Source organism: Capra hircus, chromosome 3, assembly GCF_001704415.2.
Source record: "Capra hircus breed San Clemente chromosome 3, ASM170441v1, whole genome shotgun sequence".
In the NCBI taxonomy this organism is placed as follows: Eukaryota; Metazoa; Chordata; class Mammalia; order Artiodactyla; family Bovidae; genus Capra; species Capra hircus.
This window is the reverse complement of record NC_030810.1, coordinates 71,440,861-71,458,291: the sequence shown is the minus strand read 5'-3', so window position 1 is coordinate 71,458,291 and position 17,431 is coordinate 71,440,861. Positions and strand designations below refer to the sequence as shown.

At 39.7% G+C, this 17,431-nt stretch overlaps 1 protein-coding gene across 1 annotated transcript in view; it reads right to left on the bottom strand.

The window, feature by feature from the left end:
- The window catches only part of ABCD3 (ATP binding cassette subfamily D member 3), an 80,812-nt gene extending 63,697 nt beyond the window's left edge, over positions 1-17,115 (bottom strand). The window contains exon 1 of the mRNA XM_018045789.1: positions 16,904-17,115. Within this exon, the coding sequence (XP_017901278.1) occupies positions 16,904-17,013 (110 nt within the window). The 5' untranslated portion in view covers positions 17,014-17,115. The remainder of the gene's footprint in view (positions 1-16,903) is intronic.

Genomic DNA, 17,431 nt, shown 5'->3' with positions numbered 1-17,431 from the left:
GAAAGAAAGACGCAAAAAAAAATCTGCTAGAAATAACAGGATGAGGGAACAGATAAGAGCTACTGCTACTGCTGCTGCTAAGTCGCTTCACTCGTGTCCGACTCTGTGCGACCCCATAGATGGCAGCCCACCAGGCTCCCCTCTCCCTGGGATTCTCCAGGCAAGAACACTGGAGTGGGTTGCCATTTCCTTCTCCAGTGCATGAAAAGTGAAAAGTGGAAGTGAAGTCGCTCAGTCGTGTCTGACTCTTAGCGACCCCGTGGACTGCAGCCCACCAGGCTCCTCTGTCCATGGGATTTTCCAGGCAAGAGTACTCGAGTGGGGTGCCATAAAGGCCTAACTAAATATGGAAATGAAAGAAGAACAAAGATTTAAAGAACCATGTAAAGATACTGGAGGTATTAGCTCCAAACTTATGCCCTGAGAGGTAAAGATCATTTTAACTCTTGCCTCACAAATAGTTTACACCTTGAGTGACCTGAGAACAGTGATTCTATTTACCATAATAAAGGATAATCACAGAAGCATTCAGGGAAATAATGTGAATGTGCTAATTTCCAAGTTTCGATAAGATAAGTATTTGGAATTGTCCAGAATATAATTATTTTTAAATTGAGATTTGAAGTTCAAAAGTAGAGATGTTAATTTTAAAGGAATTAATCTGACAATGGACTCCACTTAACCACTAAACAACAACATGACAATAACGTGAATATATAATGATATAACTCCTTTGCGAAACAAAACTATGAAACCTGAAATGTGAGTCTTGCATCTGCTTATTAAAAATTTCAGTATGTACTGTATTAAAAATTTTAGTATGTTCTCTTAAGAAATTTGGTTTAAGTTGTTCCCTAACTAAAACTGCTCCTAGGCACTTAAAGAAGCAAACATTCCTCTTAAAATGAGAGTATGTTTACTATAAGCCTCAAAATTATTCCTACAAATAATTTTAAATAACATGTCCAGATCATAATCAAAAATAACCAAGCACACAGGAAACTAAACTCCATAACCAAGAACTAGCAGAAATCAGAGGAAACAGAAGCAGACCTAAAAAGATTTCGGATACTGAATTTCCAAACATATCCTATAAAACAATGCAGACTGTATTTAAGGAAATAAAATAAAATAAAGATATCTACCAAGACAAGGAAATAATAAAAAGCTACACAGACTTAAAACCAAATGGAATTCTTAAAAATAAAAAATACAACAATTAAAATTAAATATCTAATCAATTGGTTCAATAGATCTCAGATAAAGGCTGAGAATATTCCAAAATGGAAGAAAGACATCAATCCACAAAAGTTAAAAGGCCTGTGAATCCTAAGCAAGATAAATAAAAAATAAATCCACACTTAACCAAATTATAGTGAGCTTCAGAAAACCAAAGACAAATATAAATTCTTAAAAACTGCTACAGGAGAAAAAAAGAATAATTACCTTCAAAGGAGCAACAGTTACAAACTGACAGGTGACTTCTCAACATTAATAAAGGAAACCAGAAGATGATGGAATCAAATCTTCAATGTACAGAAAGAAAATTACTGCCAATCTACACTTAAACATTTATGGAAAAAAGACACTTACAAGAGCGAAGGCAAATAAAGACATTACCTGACAACATGGAGAGGGTTCATCAGGAGCAGACTTGTACTAAAGAAATTTCTAAAGAACATATTATGGGGAAGAGGACGGTTGATTACCGCTGGAAGGCACAGACTGCAAGGTGTAATGGAAAGCAAATATGGCAAATACATAATTTCCTCTAAGTGAATATTATATAAAACAACAGCATAATGTCTTATAGTACTTAAAAAACAACAATAACAAATGGCATCTAAATCAGGGATAAAGTTAATGGGGTCACTGCTCTGAAATCCTTTTACTGCCTGGGAGGATGATGAAGTATTTCTTATCTATTAATGTTTAGACTTGAAAAGGTAAGCAAATGTCAAAATTTCTAGGGTAACCAGTAAAAAATTTTTTTTAATTTAAATAGAGGATAACTTCCAAACAACTAAAAGAGGTAAAAACAAAATGATGAAAAAACAAATCAATACTCTATAACCACAAAGCAGTTTTGCTGGTGATTAACAGCCAAAAGAAAAATACAAGAAAAACCCCTAAATGTTGGGAAATTGTGGTAGATTAAATACTGAGACAAATTCCTAAAATGGAGGAATCTTCTCCCATCCTTGAATCTGGGCCAGGCTTGTGACTTGCTCCAGTCAACAGAATGTGTGGAAGCCTTTCTGCTCTCACCTTGACTTCTTGGAATGCTGAGCTGAGACGACCATTTGAGCAACTGTAGAGCCTACTGAAAGATACAAAGTCACTAAAATGAAAACCGGGCCATCCCAGCCACCAGCCAGCACCAACTACCAGATATGAACCACAAAGCACAGCCAGTCCTCTACTGAATACAGCTCATATGGGAAGCTAGATAAACCTACCAAAGGAACTACGCAGCCACTCACACGTAACTGTTGGCATGGTGTGTTACAACTGACATAGATTCACTTTTTCTTGTGAAAAGCCATGGGTCTAAGAAATTTTTCTAAATATTTGAAATGAATCACATACACATCAAATTACATGTTTACAAAATAAGAGTTTACATATCAAAAAACCTGGGGGATGTAACAAAACAGTGCTTAGAGAACTTAATAACCTAAAAGGCATACATGAGAAAAGAAGTCTGAAAATTCATGATCTATCTGAACATTTCAGAACAAAGAACAAAATTAATGGAAGAAAATATAAATAAAAGGATTTAGATGAAAGCAAATAATGAAACAAAAGACAAAAAAGGTAAAGCAAAACTAAGAGTCAATTTTTTTTAAAAAACTGACACATTTTACAATCATAGCAAGATTGATCAAAAAAAGGCAAGGGGAATATAACCAGTATTAGAAATTAATCTATAAATGAGACGAAAGTCTCAGCAATATCCCAACATGCTGATTCTAAAATTTAAATAGAAATGATACCAATGCAAGAGTTGATAACTGAGGCACACTTCATATACGTATAAGATTCACTGCATTCATAAAGGTTCCTCCAAGCATCTAAAAGAGAGTATTAAATTCTTCTTTTCAAGGAGTAAATCAATAGGTTCATAATGACACTTGGGAAAAACTCACTGATCACCTTTGCGGAATAATAAGAAACTAATACATTATTTTTTTTAATTGGAGGAAAATTGCTTTACCATGTTGTGTTGGTTTCTGCCATACAAACTGTATTATTTTAGAGACTAATAAAGAAGAAAACATCTATCCTGCCTTTCCTAACTGAACCGTGTCACTGGATAACCAAACAGACGAAGACGTTTCCTTTTATGGAAGCATTCCACCTTACAAATGAAGTCATAACAGAATTCAAATAGCACCATTTTGTAAGCCCTAATAAGCTCATTGTTCTAGGCATCAAATAGCAATGGCTGCTCAAATTACAGAAAGAGAAAGAACCGGACATTATATACCTTGCAACAGAGTACACCACATCAACACCTAGGAAGCATTCTTGTCCAAAAACCAAAATCTAAACACGATCAAGCCCTTCGATTCAACTACCAATTTAGAGGAAATACAGAGAATGAGGAAAAATGACACAACTGGCATGATCCAGATTAGCAAGCCTGTACAGGTGAAAATACCTGGTTGCTTCAACAAATCAACTATAATAAAGAAAAGGGAAAGAGAAAGGGCATGGGGACACAGAGATTAAGAGACATTTGAACAAAAAAAAACCCCACAAACACAATTAAATTACAGTGCTCAGGAGTGTAGCTTTGGATGATAAAAATTATAAAGAAATGCAAAGATGCTATTACCAGAGAAGTCAGGACTATAGAGCGAAGGGGCTGTGATTAGGAAAGGCCAAGTGGAAGGCTTCTGGGTGGATGGCAAAGGTGTTTCTTGACTTGGGTGCTAGTTACAAAAAAAAAAGACATTAATTCATATATGTATTTCACACACTTTTCCACATTTTGTTGTACACTGCTGCTGCTGCTGCTAAGTCGCTTCAGTCGTGTCCGACTCTGTGTGACCCCGACGGCAGCCCACCAGGCTCCCCCGTCCCTGGGATTCTCCAGGCAAGAACACTGGAGTGGGTTGCCATTCCCTTCTCCAATGCATGAAAGTGAAGAGTGAAAGGGAAGTCGCTCAGTCACGTCTGACTCTTATCGACCCCATGGACTGCAGCCTACCAGGCTCCTTCATCCGTGGGATTTTCCAGGCAAGAGTACTGGAGTGGGGTGCCATTGCCTTCTCCGACATTTTATTGTATAATGTACAATAAAAAAGCTTTCAAGATCTTAAACAGTATTTCACCATGACTGCAATGTGTTCAGTGCCCAGTTGCCCATGTCTGACTCTTATCGACCCCATGGACTGTAGCTCACCACGCGTCTCTGTCCATGGGATTTTCCTGGCAAAATACTGGAGTGGGTTACCACCACCTCCTCCAATGATTATAATACTTCAATACTAAAGTACTAAGACAAAGCTGTTAATGTAACAATTAACTTCACCTTGAATTCAACGTAAGACTTCTTTTTAGCCCCTGAATAATTCTTTCTCTTCCCCACCCCACCCCCAATGATTCTTGGCTGTTCTTTTGAATCTAAGCTCCCTTACTGAGTTTATAATTAATCTCTCTATCCAATTCTTTACTCCTTTTTTTGTCCCCTCTGACCTCAATCCTGTGCTAACTGAACACTAACCAACCACAGTCAGATGACTAAAACTGCTGGTGTCGATGACATCGTTATTAACATACTAACCCAGGTTGTTTCTCCAGGACAAGATGAGCTAACAGACCCCCACGCCATGGACCACCTGGTCTGATTAAGAAACGTCACGGATGGTGATTAGGCCCATCCTCTTTGTTCTTCCCCTTTAAAACAATCTCCAACTCAAAAAACAAGATGGATCTGAGGACAGTCTCTCGCTCTCCGGCCTGGCCCCTTGCAATACACCCTCACTTTGCTGAAAACACCTGCCGTCAGGGGTCTGGCTTTCTGTGTCAATGGGCACATGAGGCCTTGCTTGGTTACAAACCTAAGTCAATCTGAAGGACTGATATAAATGTTTTACTCTGTCCTTTACCCTCTATGTGGCTAATTCAACCATAAGAACTCTTATCATCAGGGGTCATTTTTACCTTTCTGATTACTCCCCAATAAAATGAAAACAACTATCTCAAAAGACTGTTGTAAGGAATAAATGGGCTTCCCTGGTGGCTCAGAGGTTAAAGCGTCTGCCTCCAATGCGGGAGACCCGGGTTCGATCCCTGGGTCGGGAAGATCCCCTGGGGAAGGAAATGGCAATCCACTCCAGTATTCTTGCCTGGAGAATCCCATGGATGGAGAAGCCTAGTGGGTTACAGCCCACGGGGTCGAAGGAATAAATGCAAAATATTTAAACCTATAATACGACAAGTACTCGATAAACAGTTAATAGTAACGTTATCAGTTTCACGTCTTGAAATTCCTTCTTCTCGAATCATAATTCCACCAACACCATGCCTTTGCTCATGCTACCTTCCCCACCTGAAATGCCTTTTACTACTCTTTTTTAAAATTATTACTATTATTTTTTTTACTTTACAATATTGTATTGGTTTTGCCACACATCAACATGAATCCACCAGGGGTGTTCCCAATCCCGAACCTCCCTCCCGCCTCCCGCCCCACACCATCCCTCCGGGTCATCCCAGCGCACCAGCCCCAAGCAACTTGCACCCTGCATCGAACCTAGACTGGCGATTCATTTCTTATATGATATTATACATGTTTCAGTGCCACTCTCCCACATCATCCCACCCTCTCTCTCTCCCACAGAGTCCAAAAGACTGTTCTATACATCTGTGTCTCTTTTACTGTCTCACATATAGGGTTATCGTTACCATCTTTCTAAACTCCATATATATGCGTTAGTATACTGTATTGGTGTTTTTCTTTCTGGCTTACTTCACTCTGAATAATCGGCTCCAGTTTCATCCACCTCATTAGAACGGATTCAAATGTGTTCTTTTTAATGGCTGAGTAATACTCCATTGTGTATATGTACCACAGCTTTCTTATCCATTCATCTGCTGATGGACATCTAGGTTGCTTCCATGTCCTGGCTATTAAGATCACATAAAAGAGCGAAACCTCCTCAGGTAACAACCAAAACAATCAAACATTCTCAGCTCAGAGCCCCCTTCCACAGAATTATTATTAGACCAAACAGCTAATGATATTGATTTGTACAATAAAACTTTCCTATGTATTTGCATTTCCATAAGACTGAGGTTAGAAATAATGTTCATCAATTTGGTATCTCAGTACTTACCTAGCCTAGTGACATATAACAAGCATTCAGCAGAATGTACTGGATCAATGTTTTATTTCCTCCAATACTGAAACTTTCTTCAGTGATGGGGAAGTAGCTATTTTGTTGAGCCAATGATAAAATACATAGAAAAATGTATTCACCCATCAATAGTTAAACTGGAAATTATCTGATCTATTAAAAATGGGGATCATTTCATTGATTCTCTGACACTTGCTTCCTAAACAACACATCTTGGGCATTACTGCAGGGGAAAGCAACTGTTTAAAACGTTGAATTGAATCTCATTTCCTGATACAACAAAACTGTATTCACAGGTAAATGGAAAAATAATATTTTAAATAAAATATACCAGATGTTTTAAACTAGAAATTCAGTGTGAAATGTTAAGACACAGGATTCTTTGAATAGTTTGTGAGCTTTCTTAACAGCAAAAATTCTAATTCAATTTTTAATCTTCCCAAGTGCCCAACACAAAACTAAAATGAAGTAGGTCTTCTCCCACTATGGGATACACCTAGGAAACAGACCTACCTCATTTACCACTGTGTGTCCTCAGTAGCTACCACTAGGTGTTGAACGAAGATACAGACTTGTATCATACCCCCAACTCTTAGAACAGGAGCTTTTATTCATCTCTATTAACCCAGGCTGACAGAGGATGAGATGGTTGGATGACATCACCGACTTGATGGGCATGAGTGTGAGTAAGCTCCAGGAGCTGGTGATGGACGGGGAGGCCTGGTGTGCTGCACTCCAGGCGGTCACAGAGAGTCGAACACAACTGAGTGACTGGACTGATAAACCCAGCATCTAACACGTAGCAGGCAGGCAATGTTTTATGAGTTAGTGCATGATCTTTGGGTCCCTTTCTTTGAGTGGTTCACTAATTCCCACGCCAACCTGGGCCTCCAGTCCTTGTTCTAAAATGAGGAAAAGACCTGCCTGTACCTCAGTTCCTTCTTCTGCGAGAATCTAAGTTCACTTCTAGGATACAATGAAGAGACAATGACAGTGACACTGAGTTTGGGGTCAGAAGACTGAGTTTGACGCAAATTATTATGGAGCACTTTTTCCAAACAAGTTGAAGATACACATAGTATATGCATTTCACATAATTCATTTATTTTTAACGCCAACAGTTAACTTCTTAAGCAGAGAATAAATCATATAACCCACGTTTATTTCTATTATTACAGTATCATTATAGTGATGAGTCACAGATATCAATATGGCTGAATGCTTTGATGAGCTTTAGTTTCAATTTTATACTTTATTAATTTAACTGCATTCATTTAGGACTGCTAATTATCCAAAGGTCAACAAACGAATTTTTTTTTAAAAAACCAAAAACACCTTTAAGCACACTTACTAGTTTCACCTAGCAGGACTTCAAACTATCTTAAATATGCATAGTAGTCCCCACAACTATTGGGAACAACCAATCAATTATCCAGAGCATTTTATCCTAATGTTATGGAAGGTTATATTCCTGACAGAGATGCCTAAAACAAAAGTTATTTCCTCATTAAAAGAATGTTATGATAATAGCCATATTCTTAACCAAGGGCCTTATGCCTAATTTTTTCTAGAAATGACTACAAATGTCATTTTTATTTTATTTTTTTTTGTTTTCTTTTTTTTTACACTTTTTTTTTTCAAATGTCATTTTTAAACATCTCTAACATTCTGTAAAGAATCATTCCAAAAAAATAACAATAGAGAAATACACCACCCATTTTGAATAAAACTTAATTTGGTATATATAACTCTATAAAGAAAATTACAAAGACTGCCTATCTCTTCTTCACAATTCCAATTTAGTGAATTCCCTGGTGCTCCAGCGGTTAGGATTCTGCCTTTCCACTTCAGGGGGCACAGGTTTGATCCCCAGTCAGGGGACTAAGATCCCGCAGGCCATGTGGTGTGACCAAAAATTATAATTTCAGTTTATATTTTATTGCAGCAGAGTGGAAGGTGGTGATATTCATCATCCATGACAAAAAAAAGAAAGACCCTTCACCACTGACTCCAGCAGAAACATCACAGAGTAAGAAGGACTCTGACTGGCCCCGAAGCCTAGCCCTGTTGTCAGAGGGCCAAATCATCACCAGACGAACACATGTGAAAAGGAACCAAGGTAAAGATGAGAACCAATATAACACCCAAAGGGCATCATTAAAAGAAAGGTTATAGTGCTACAAATATATTGTTCTATACTTAGTCCTATCCAATAACTTAATTTACTGACAAAATATACAGAAGGAATACTAATTAAATGTGCAGGATAAAAAAAATTTTGGAGGAAGTAACATGCCCAAAGATAACTTGTAAATACCCATACCCAGGTTTAAAAAAAAAAAAAAATCAAACCAGCAAATTGAGAAGGGGAAAGGAGGGAAACAACTGTGAAAGCTAAAATATGAGTAAAGAATACTTATTGCCACGATAATGAATGCAACGTCATCTATTTTAACAAAAGCTTTGGATCTACAAAGCAGGTAACAACCTATTCCACTCCATCAGACCACACTTAGAATAACTAATTCAGTTTCAGACCTCCTCTTTAAGAGGCTGAGAAAAATAGTATCATATTCAGGAAGCAACAACGGAAAAAACACAAAGGCCTGAAGCCATGTCATATAAAAGTAACTTAAATACCTTCCAACTCTGATTCAAAAGGCTTCTTTAGGGAGATTTTTGTGGGTATATTTTTTTTGTGAGGAAAATTTTTAGGAAGGCTCAATAATTATTGAGAACCTAACAATGGGATTTTTGCTGTCTGTTAGCAAGCAAAGGGAAAGTTAAAGTTATCTTTTATCCCTGGTGGCTCAGACAGTGAGAGCATCTGCCTACAATGCGGGAGACCTGGCTTTGATCCCTGGGTTGGGAAGATCCCCTGGAGAAGGAAATGGCAACCCACTCCAGTACTCTAGCCATGAAAATCCCGTGGACGGAGGAGCCATGAACAGATGCTACAGTCCACGGGGTCGCAAAGAGTCGGACACGACTGGGCCACTTCACTTTATCTACTGAGCTTTGTTCCAGCTACTGAGTTAGGACATTTTCTCATTTAATCCTCAAAACTACTGAGTTAAGTAAATACTATTATTTGTGTTCTACAGGTAAGAAAACTGAGGCTCAAAGAAGTTGAGTAATTGACCAAGATCACAGGTCTAGCAGACAGTTGAATAAAACCCTGAACCTGTGTCTAACACCAATGACTATGGTTTACACTATACCAAGTGTCTCCATAATAAAGGTAAGTTTCACAAGTAAAAATATGCATTCATGACAATTAAAATAAGTCTGCAACATTACTTTACCCCTCTAAAATAGTCTCCCTACCAAAAACTTTCTAATATCCCTTAATGATGATTAGAGAAATTAGCACTCATTCATAGTATTCTATGGCACAATTCTTAAAAAGTAATATGTAGAATTTGTGTAGCTCCAGAATGTTTACACCTTTTCTGCAAAAGGAAAGGTATAAACTACACTAAGGAAAGCTTTTCCTTCATTAATCCTATTTCTGGCAATTATTCCAAGGAAATAATTCAGCAGAGAGAGAAATGTTCACTCACAAATATATATAGTATTGTCCACAAAAATTACAGAAGCAATCTAGATATCCAATATTTAAGGGTAAAATAAATTATGATACAGTCACACAAAGGAATATTTATATATTTCTTTTAAAATATAGTAGAGGCTCATGCAAAAACACAAGAACGATGTCTATGCTTTAAAACGAAAATAGCAAAACATGCATACAGCTATGTAAAAATCTATGCATATAAATAATCTAGGTAACAAAAATAAAACAATATGTATATTATGGTGATGACATTATACATGATTTTCAATTTTTTTTAACTGTTTTTAATGTTTCCACTCTATTGCGAACTATCAAAAGCAGGTTATAAAATGTGATAATAATGATACTATTTTTATAAATTTCTAAGACATGTTTTACTCATGCATATAAAAGCAACCCAGCTCCTAAAGAGTTCATAATATACTTAAGGAGACAACATTTACATTTGTAGCAAGAAAAAAAACTGTTATTTAAAACAACAGTAACTAAAGCTCTAAGAAATGAGCATTTCAGAGGTAGTCATTTAACAAACTTTTTTGAGTGCCTACTATATGCCAGCCATAGCTCTTGCCACTGGAGTTACAACAATGAACAAAACAAACAAAAATTTCCTGCCCTCATGGAACTTACATGCCAGCAGCAGAGATACAATAAGTTAATATGTAAATTAAATAAGCAATTGATACTGCTAAGTGCTACGGAGAAAAATAGAGCCAAGAAAGCAGGCAGTGAGTGTGTATGTGAAGGACGCAATTTTACACTAAGCGCCAGTGGAGGGTTTCACTGAGAAGACATCTGCTAAAAGACTGAAAAATGGGAGAGAAAACAGTAGCGATAAATGGGGAAAGAGAATTCCGGGCAGGGGAATGGCAATAGCAAAAGCCCTAGAACAGACTGCCTGGCCAGTGATGCTAATGTGCCAAAAACGGAGACATGTAATTTATTAAGCAGTCTGTACCCAGTTACCTGAAGCATACCACAGGCAGCTACACAGTTCTGAGAAAGTGTACTGCATCAGCTGGTTTCTGCACATAGCTGCTTTTCCTGGCAAATCCTTTGAGAGCTTCTTCACCTAGAGCTACTTAAGCATCTCCTTTTTATTCTGAGGATCCATATGGGGCCAACCCCTATAGCATCCAAAAAGCTAACAAATTTCCAACAAGGGGAATGAGACCCTTAGGGTGAACCATGAGAGTGGGTGTTACAGAGGTTGCCCCCATATGGGAATGTCCAAGAAACTTGTAAACAAAAGAACTTCATTTTAAGCTGTTCTCTGTGTCGTGACACGGGGCTTCCCCAATGGCTCAGAAGTAAAGAATCCTCCTGCAATGCAGGTGACCTGGGTTCGATCCCTGGGTTGGGAAGATCCCCTGGAGAAGAGCACTCCAGTATTCTTTCCTGGGAAATTCCATGGACAGCGGAGCCTAGTGGGCTAGCGTGCATGGGGCTGCAAAAGAGTCCACACAACTGGGTGAATAAACAACAACATGTTGTGATAATAATCCCTGCCACTACTTCCAAATTTTCAAAAACCTCTACAGCAAAACCTGATTTGTGAATTTAGAGGAATCAAGGCAGACACCAAAATGACAGGCTCAAGAGACAAGATATAAGTGGAATCTAAAATAGAGCAGAAACACAGAAGTGAAGCAAGGCATGACTAAGAAAAACACAACTTCCTGAAACTCTTCAGAAACATTTGGCTATTCCTACCATCTATAGACTGGGGCTTTGAAAAAGACGAAGGACCACCCCATAAGCTGGTGAACATGGCTACACTTTGATGGCCAACAACTAGATCACACTCAGTCAAACAATTAATAGATGAAACAAAAAAAGTACCTAAACACACGGTTCATAAGACTAAAGGGGGATGCTTATCATTCAGATTAAAAGTTGTTTAAAAACACTTCATGGAAAAGTTGACCCTGACCTAACCTTTAAAGGATAAGAGTTGAAGAACCGAGAATATAGGAAGAGATATTCCAGATACGGCTAAATCATGAATAAGGCTCCAAAGGCAAGAAGCAGTGTGGCCTGTTCAGAAAACAGTGCAGAGACTGGTCTATTTGGAACAGGTAATGGAATAAAAGATTAGCCAGGTAAGGTGAGACCAGATAAAGGCAGATTCTGAAATCCAGGATGAAATCTGAACTTTGACAAGCATTCATGGGAAGAGAAAGAAAACTGCTTTGTTCTGCTTCTGTTGTTTTGTTTTTTTTTTTTTAAGATCATAAAATAGTTTAGCAATGTTGACTGGTCCCTTCCTTGCCTTCTAAAACTGGCCCACTGATTTCCTACCCTCCCCTACCCCCAGTTCCTGTTATACAATCTCAGGCACACAACTATCACCTCTCTGAAAATAATGCCTTTAACTCATGTTTGTGCTAGTACCCCATCTCCAACTGCCTGTCAATTATCCTTAAAAAGTCTCCAACTACCCTGTATCATTTGTCCACCCTATAAATGCTTCTGAATGTCTATCCTGTGACATACGCAAACTAGGAACGTAAAGATAACTCAGTTCAGAGCCTCCAGAAACTCACAGTCTGACGCAGGCAGAAGCCAAGAAAATAAGCTGGTACAATACAGAGTAGAGGAATGCTTAGTGCAGCCTGAGAGGGCACAACATCAGTCTGGAGATCAGGAAAAGACAGACAATATTTAAAAGAAAGTGCTAGCTGAACTGAGTCATGAGGGAAAATGAACATCAAAGGGTGGGAAGAAGTGGTGGGGATGAGAATGATTACAGTTAGACTGCAACGGCTGGGCAGAGCCCATCCCGCTCAGAGACTGTTAATTTCATATGGCTGGCTGAGTAAGTAGCAAAGGACCAGATCACAACACCATTCTCTCATGCTAAGAATTTTGTATTTTAGAATAGCTGAAAGAGTTGCTCCAGTACTTTGGCCACCTCATGCGAAGAGTTGACTCTTTAGAAAAGACTCTGATGCTGGGAGGGATTGGGGGCGGGAGGAGAAGGGGACGACCGAGGATGAGATGGCTGGATGGTATCACTGACTCGATGGACGTCAGTCTGAGTGAACTCGGGGAGATGGTGATGGACAGGGAGGCCTGGCGTGCTGCGATTCATGGGGTCGCAAAGAGTCGGACACGACTGAGCGACTGAACTGAACTGAACTGAACTGAACTGAAAGAGTTGAATGATGAAATAACACGACCATATCTGTGTTTCTTAAAAAGAGCTCTCATGGCAGTGGACAATGGACGGAAAGAGCACGACCATGCCTCATAAAATGCAACAAAAATCTGATAAAGGCTTCTGTTAACATTCAATTTATCTCCAGTCATTCATTCCTACCCTCATTCTAGGCTTAGCTCATATCCTTCATAAAGCCTTCCTTAACTCTTCCCAACCATATTAATCTCTTCTTTCAGAAATTTCTAAGGCCTGACTGTCTGTACACGGCATTGTCGTCATCTTACCTTTTTGACTAATTCACACTTAAAGATGTCATATATTTTTTGAATGTATGTGTGACACATACATGCAAACACCTCCATCCCACAGCACCTAGTGCGGTAATACATTATGAAACAGATAATTCCTTTAAACTGAATACATGAGTCTCCTTTATCCATGAATAAAATGATTCCACTAATCTCCATGTAAATAATTAACAAATAAGATGTATGACTAATCAAAACTAGGGTGAAAAAGTTAGTACAGTGGTCATATAGAACAAATACAAGGGAACTTTCTGGGGAGATGAAAAGATTCTAATTTTATGAAAGGTATGTGTTAAACTGTTGCATCTATTTATTTTAAAAATACACAGGATGTGTATAGCTCAATATATACAAATTTTACCTAAAAATCTTTAAGAAAAATAAGGGTAGGGAGCAAGGAGCTATAGATGAAACAAGAATGGTAGAATGTTGACAGTACTTTTTGTGTGGAGTGTATGGGGGTCCACAAAATTATTCTGCTTACTTTGAATGCATGTGAGATTTTCTGTAATAAAAAGTATATTTCTCCCAGTCAAATCATATATAACTAAAAAACTACTCAGAAGATTAAATTACTCATTCTCCCAATGTCTGGAATAATGTAACATTGTATCTTGATTTTACTATCTTTATTACCTATCTGGTTCTAAGGAATATCTTCTAAGACAAATCTGTCAATAGCACAGACAAGCTATAAAGGTCAAGCAGTCACAATTTCCTTAATTAGGTACTAGATAGTAAAGTTAATTAGCCCTGTTACCAAAGATACCCAAAAAGCCAGTAAAATATAAAGTTACAATTTTCTAATCTTCAAACTATTGAAGGAGGAAACAGACAGAACAAGCTCCATCTTGAAAGCAGGACCCCATCTTGGGCTGGACTTGTGGACTGAGCTATATGCCCAGTATCTACGGAAACGACATACCAACTGGAAAACCAGATCCCCGGGATGTAAGAGCCCCAGGGCTCGTACCTAGACTCTCCGTAGCCTAAAAGAATATCCTAATTATCTGTGTAACCAAACAGAATCATAAATTTTATTATGCTTATTGGGGTATGGCCACAGGCCTATTGATAATTGTCCACTGTTAATTACCTAGGCTTAAGGCAAATGAATCCCAGATTAACTTTGACTGTATCTTTCTTTTCCTTTGTTCAGACTAGTTTCAGGGAATTTGGGGAGGTGGGTTTGGGCATGTACACTGAAGAGTATATAAGGTTTTCACAAAAACTGGTTGGGGTCCTTGGCTAAGAGGAGACTCTGGCTTGGGGCTGCCAGTGTAATAACTGCACTCCACTATCTGCCTTGTCCTTCTGAGTGAGTTTGTTTGCTGAACGAGTGGCTGCAACACTATGATGCCAAAGACGGCAACTGAAAGATATCCAAGTGATTCTGGACGTATATTATCTACAAAGATAGATTTGACACCATTCTTCATGACTTTAAAATAATTCAACCATCTTATTTCTGTAATTTAAAATTCAAGCTTATCTGCTCATAATTTGCATTCCCCTCCCACAAACTATTTAATGTGTAAAATACAGATATTCCTTAGTACTGTACCGCCAGAGCAAAAAATTAACAAGAATCTTTTGTTTAGTAAATTAACTGCTGCATAGTTTAATCCCCTCCAAAGTTTACAAAATTTCTCAAAAAGAGATCTATACAGCCTTTTACATTAATAATGAATAAACATCCAAAATTATTTACTAAGCCAGACTATACTCTACTGTTTTGCTATTATTGCTACTATTTCCCATCTGATTATGCTTAAACTTTCCCTCACTCAATTATCTATGGCTTTATTAATCAGGAACTACTTTAGCTGTGACTGGAAGGGACCTGAAAGACTTGGAGAGTGTTTCTGGGATGCTGACAATGTTCTTAACTGGGTGCAGATCTGAGTGATGATTACATGAGTGAGTTTCATTTGTGAAAATTCTTTAAGCCCTACACTAACGTGTAACTTTCTACAAATATGTAATTCTACAATAATACAATGTTTTTATTTTTTAAAAAAATCATAAAAGCAAGCCAGAGCTGTTAGGGCAGTCCTCAAATCCCCCTCTCCCATAATAAAACACCTGTTCCATGCCCTGAAATACTTCTCCACAAAAGTGTAATTCAAAGTTATTTTACAACATTCAATATTTTCTACTGGCATATTCCCAGATAATGTATAACTGCTACTGGCAACTGGGAGCTCAGAGAACATACAATCTCATCTACAATTCTGTTTATATTTTTCAGAATAAGTCATTTTAACAGCTAACTGGATAGAAGAAAAAGCTCTGTACTGTTCTGACGAAGATGCCAAGCATTTTCAACTTTGTTAAGCAGATTTACAAAGGAAAAGAAAGGCCACTACTTCAGACTTTAATAAGATAAAGAAATCAGGGACAGGGGAAGGTTTAGGAAGAACTTCATGGGAAGGAAGCCCACTTGTCAATGTTTTAAACCAACGTCTACTACTAATCAGACATAATAGGCAAATCAAAAGAGAAGTCAACAATACCTGCCCAAAGAAATGAATGAGATAAAATGTATGAAAACACTATGCCAAGATTCAATATGAAATATCCAATACTTTCCAGGCAAGCATGCTTGACACAGCCTTTTCTCATTCATTTGCTGAAGCAAATAAATTATATCTGTAACCCCACAACAAGTAACTCAATTCTCTCTTCCTTCTCTAATCTTATAATCTCCCAAAGTTAAATTTAAACATTAAAATTCTCGAAGGAGAAGCAACGGCGTATAATCAAAAGAGCTCCTAACCCTTATCTAAAGCACACTTGCACCTTCCACCTGCGAATCAGGAAAGGGAACCTTGCCCTCCAAATACCTCGGAACCCATTCGGCCTTTTCGGCTGAAATGCCAGGGCGTCCATTGACCAACTCCAAGGGGACAGCACTTTAGAAAGCAACTTTGAAGTGGATCCGGGATAGTTCACAAGAACCATCCTAGCGACTTTCAATGGCAACTACTAAGGATTCATGCCAAACCTCACCCACTGACTTAAAACAACAGCCTCCAGCGTGTGCGTCCAATCCCCATCCTCAAATCACACATAACCGTCCACAAAGCAAACCCACTGACAATCAGATGAGATGGCAAAACTGCAACACACCCAGAAAGTTGATGCAAAATAGGAGGTGGTGGAGTGGGTGTAAAAAGGGGAGGATATGGGGGGCGACTCCTCGGGTCAGAGGCACAGGTTTGCTAGCGGGTGCAAGAAAAAGATTCACACCCCAGGGCGCAGAGTAGGCAACTGGACAAGCAGGCGGAGCGCAGGGAGCACGGAGAACTCCCGCGTCGCGGGACACCCGGACACCCTGACATTGGAGCCTGGCAGCGCCCGCGGCCAGCCCCGGCTCCACTTGACCCCGCGGAGCAAAGGGGATCGTCCGCCGGGCGAAGGAGAAGAGCGCCGGGGGAGCTCCAGCTCGGGCCCGGGAAGGCGGCGCGGCCACGGGCCTTCTTACCTGTGCAGGCCGAGGGCGCGGCGCCGCTTGTGAAGCAGGCAAAGCAGCAGGAACGTGGCACCCGCCAGCGAGGAGTTTCGCACGGTCAGGTACTTGCTGAAGGCCGCCATGGCACAGCCAGCACGAGCGAGACAGGGAAGGGACCGGGGAGGCGGACGCAGCAGCGACTACCGTAGTGCAGGAAGCGCGAGGGAGACTGGGAGGAGAGGAGCGCGCGGAGGGAGGGCGGTGCCGACCGCTCAGGCCCGCCCCCTAGCGCGCGCCGCCGCGCCGGCCGCGCTCCGGAGCCCACCCCGGACTTTGGCTCGGCGGGAGCGCGCGCGGGCGCCACAGGGGCCGGAACAGACTCGCTCTGCGCACGCGCCTACCCTCCTGGGTTCGCCGGGCACGCGAGCGCAGAGACGCCCCTGAGGCTCTATTTGCCGCTGCTGGCTCTTAACAATCCGTCTGTGTATCCCGCGGTCTCACCCTTACCCCCACCTCCGCGCGCGCACACACACAAGGCTTTCACAAGAACTGGAAAAGCGG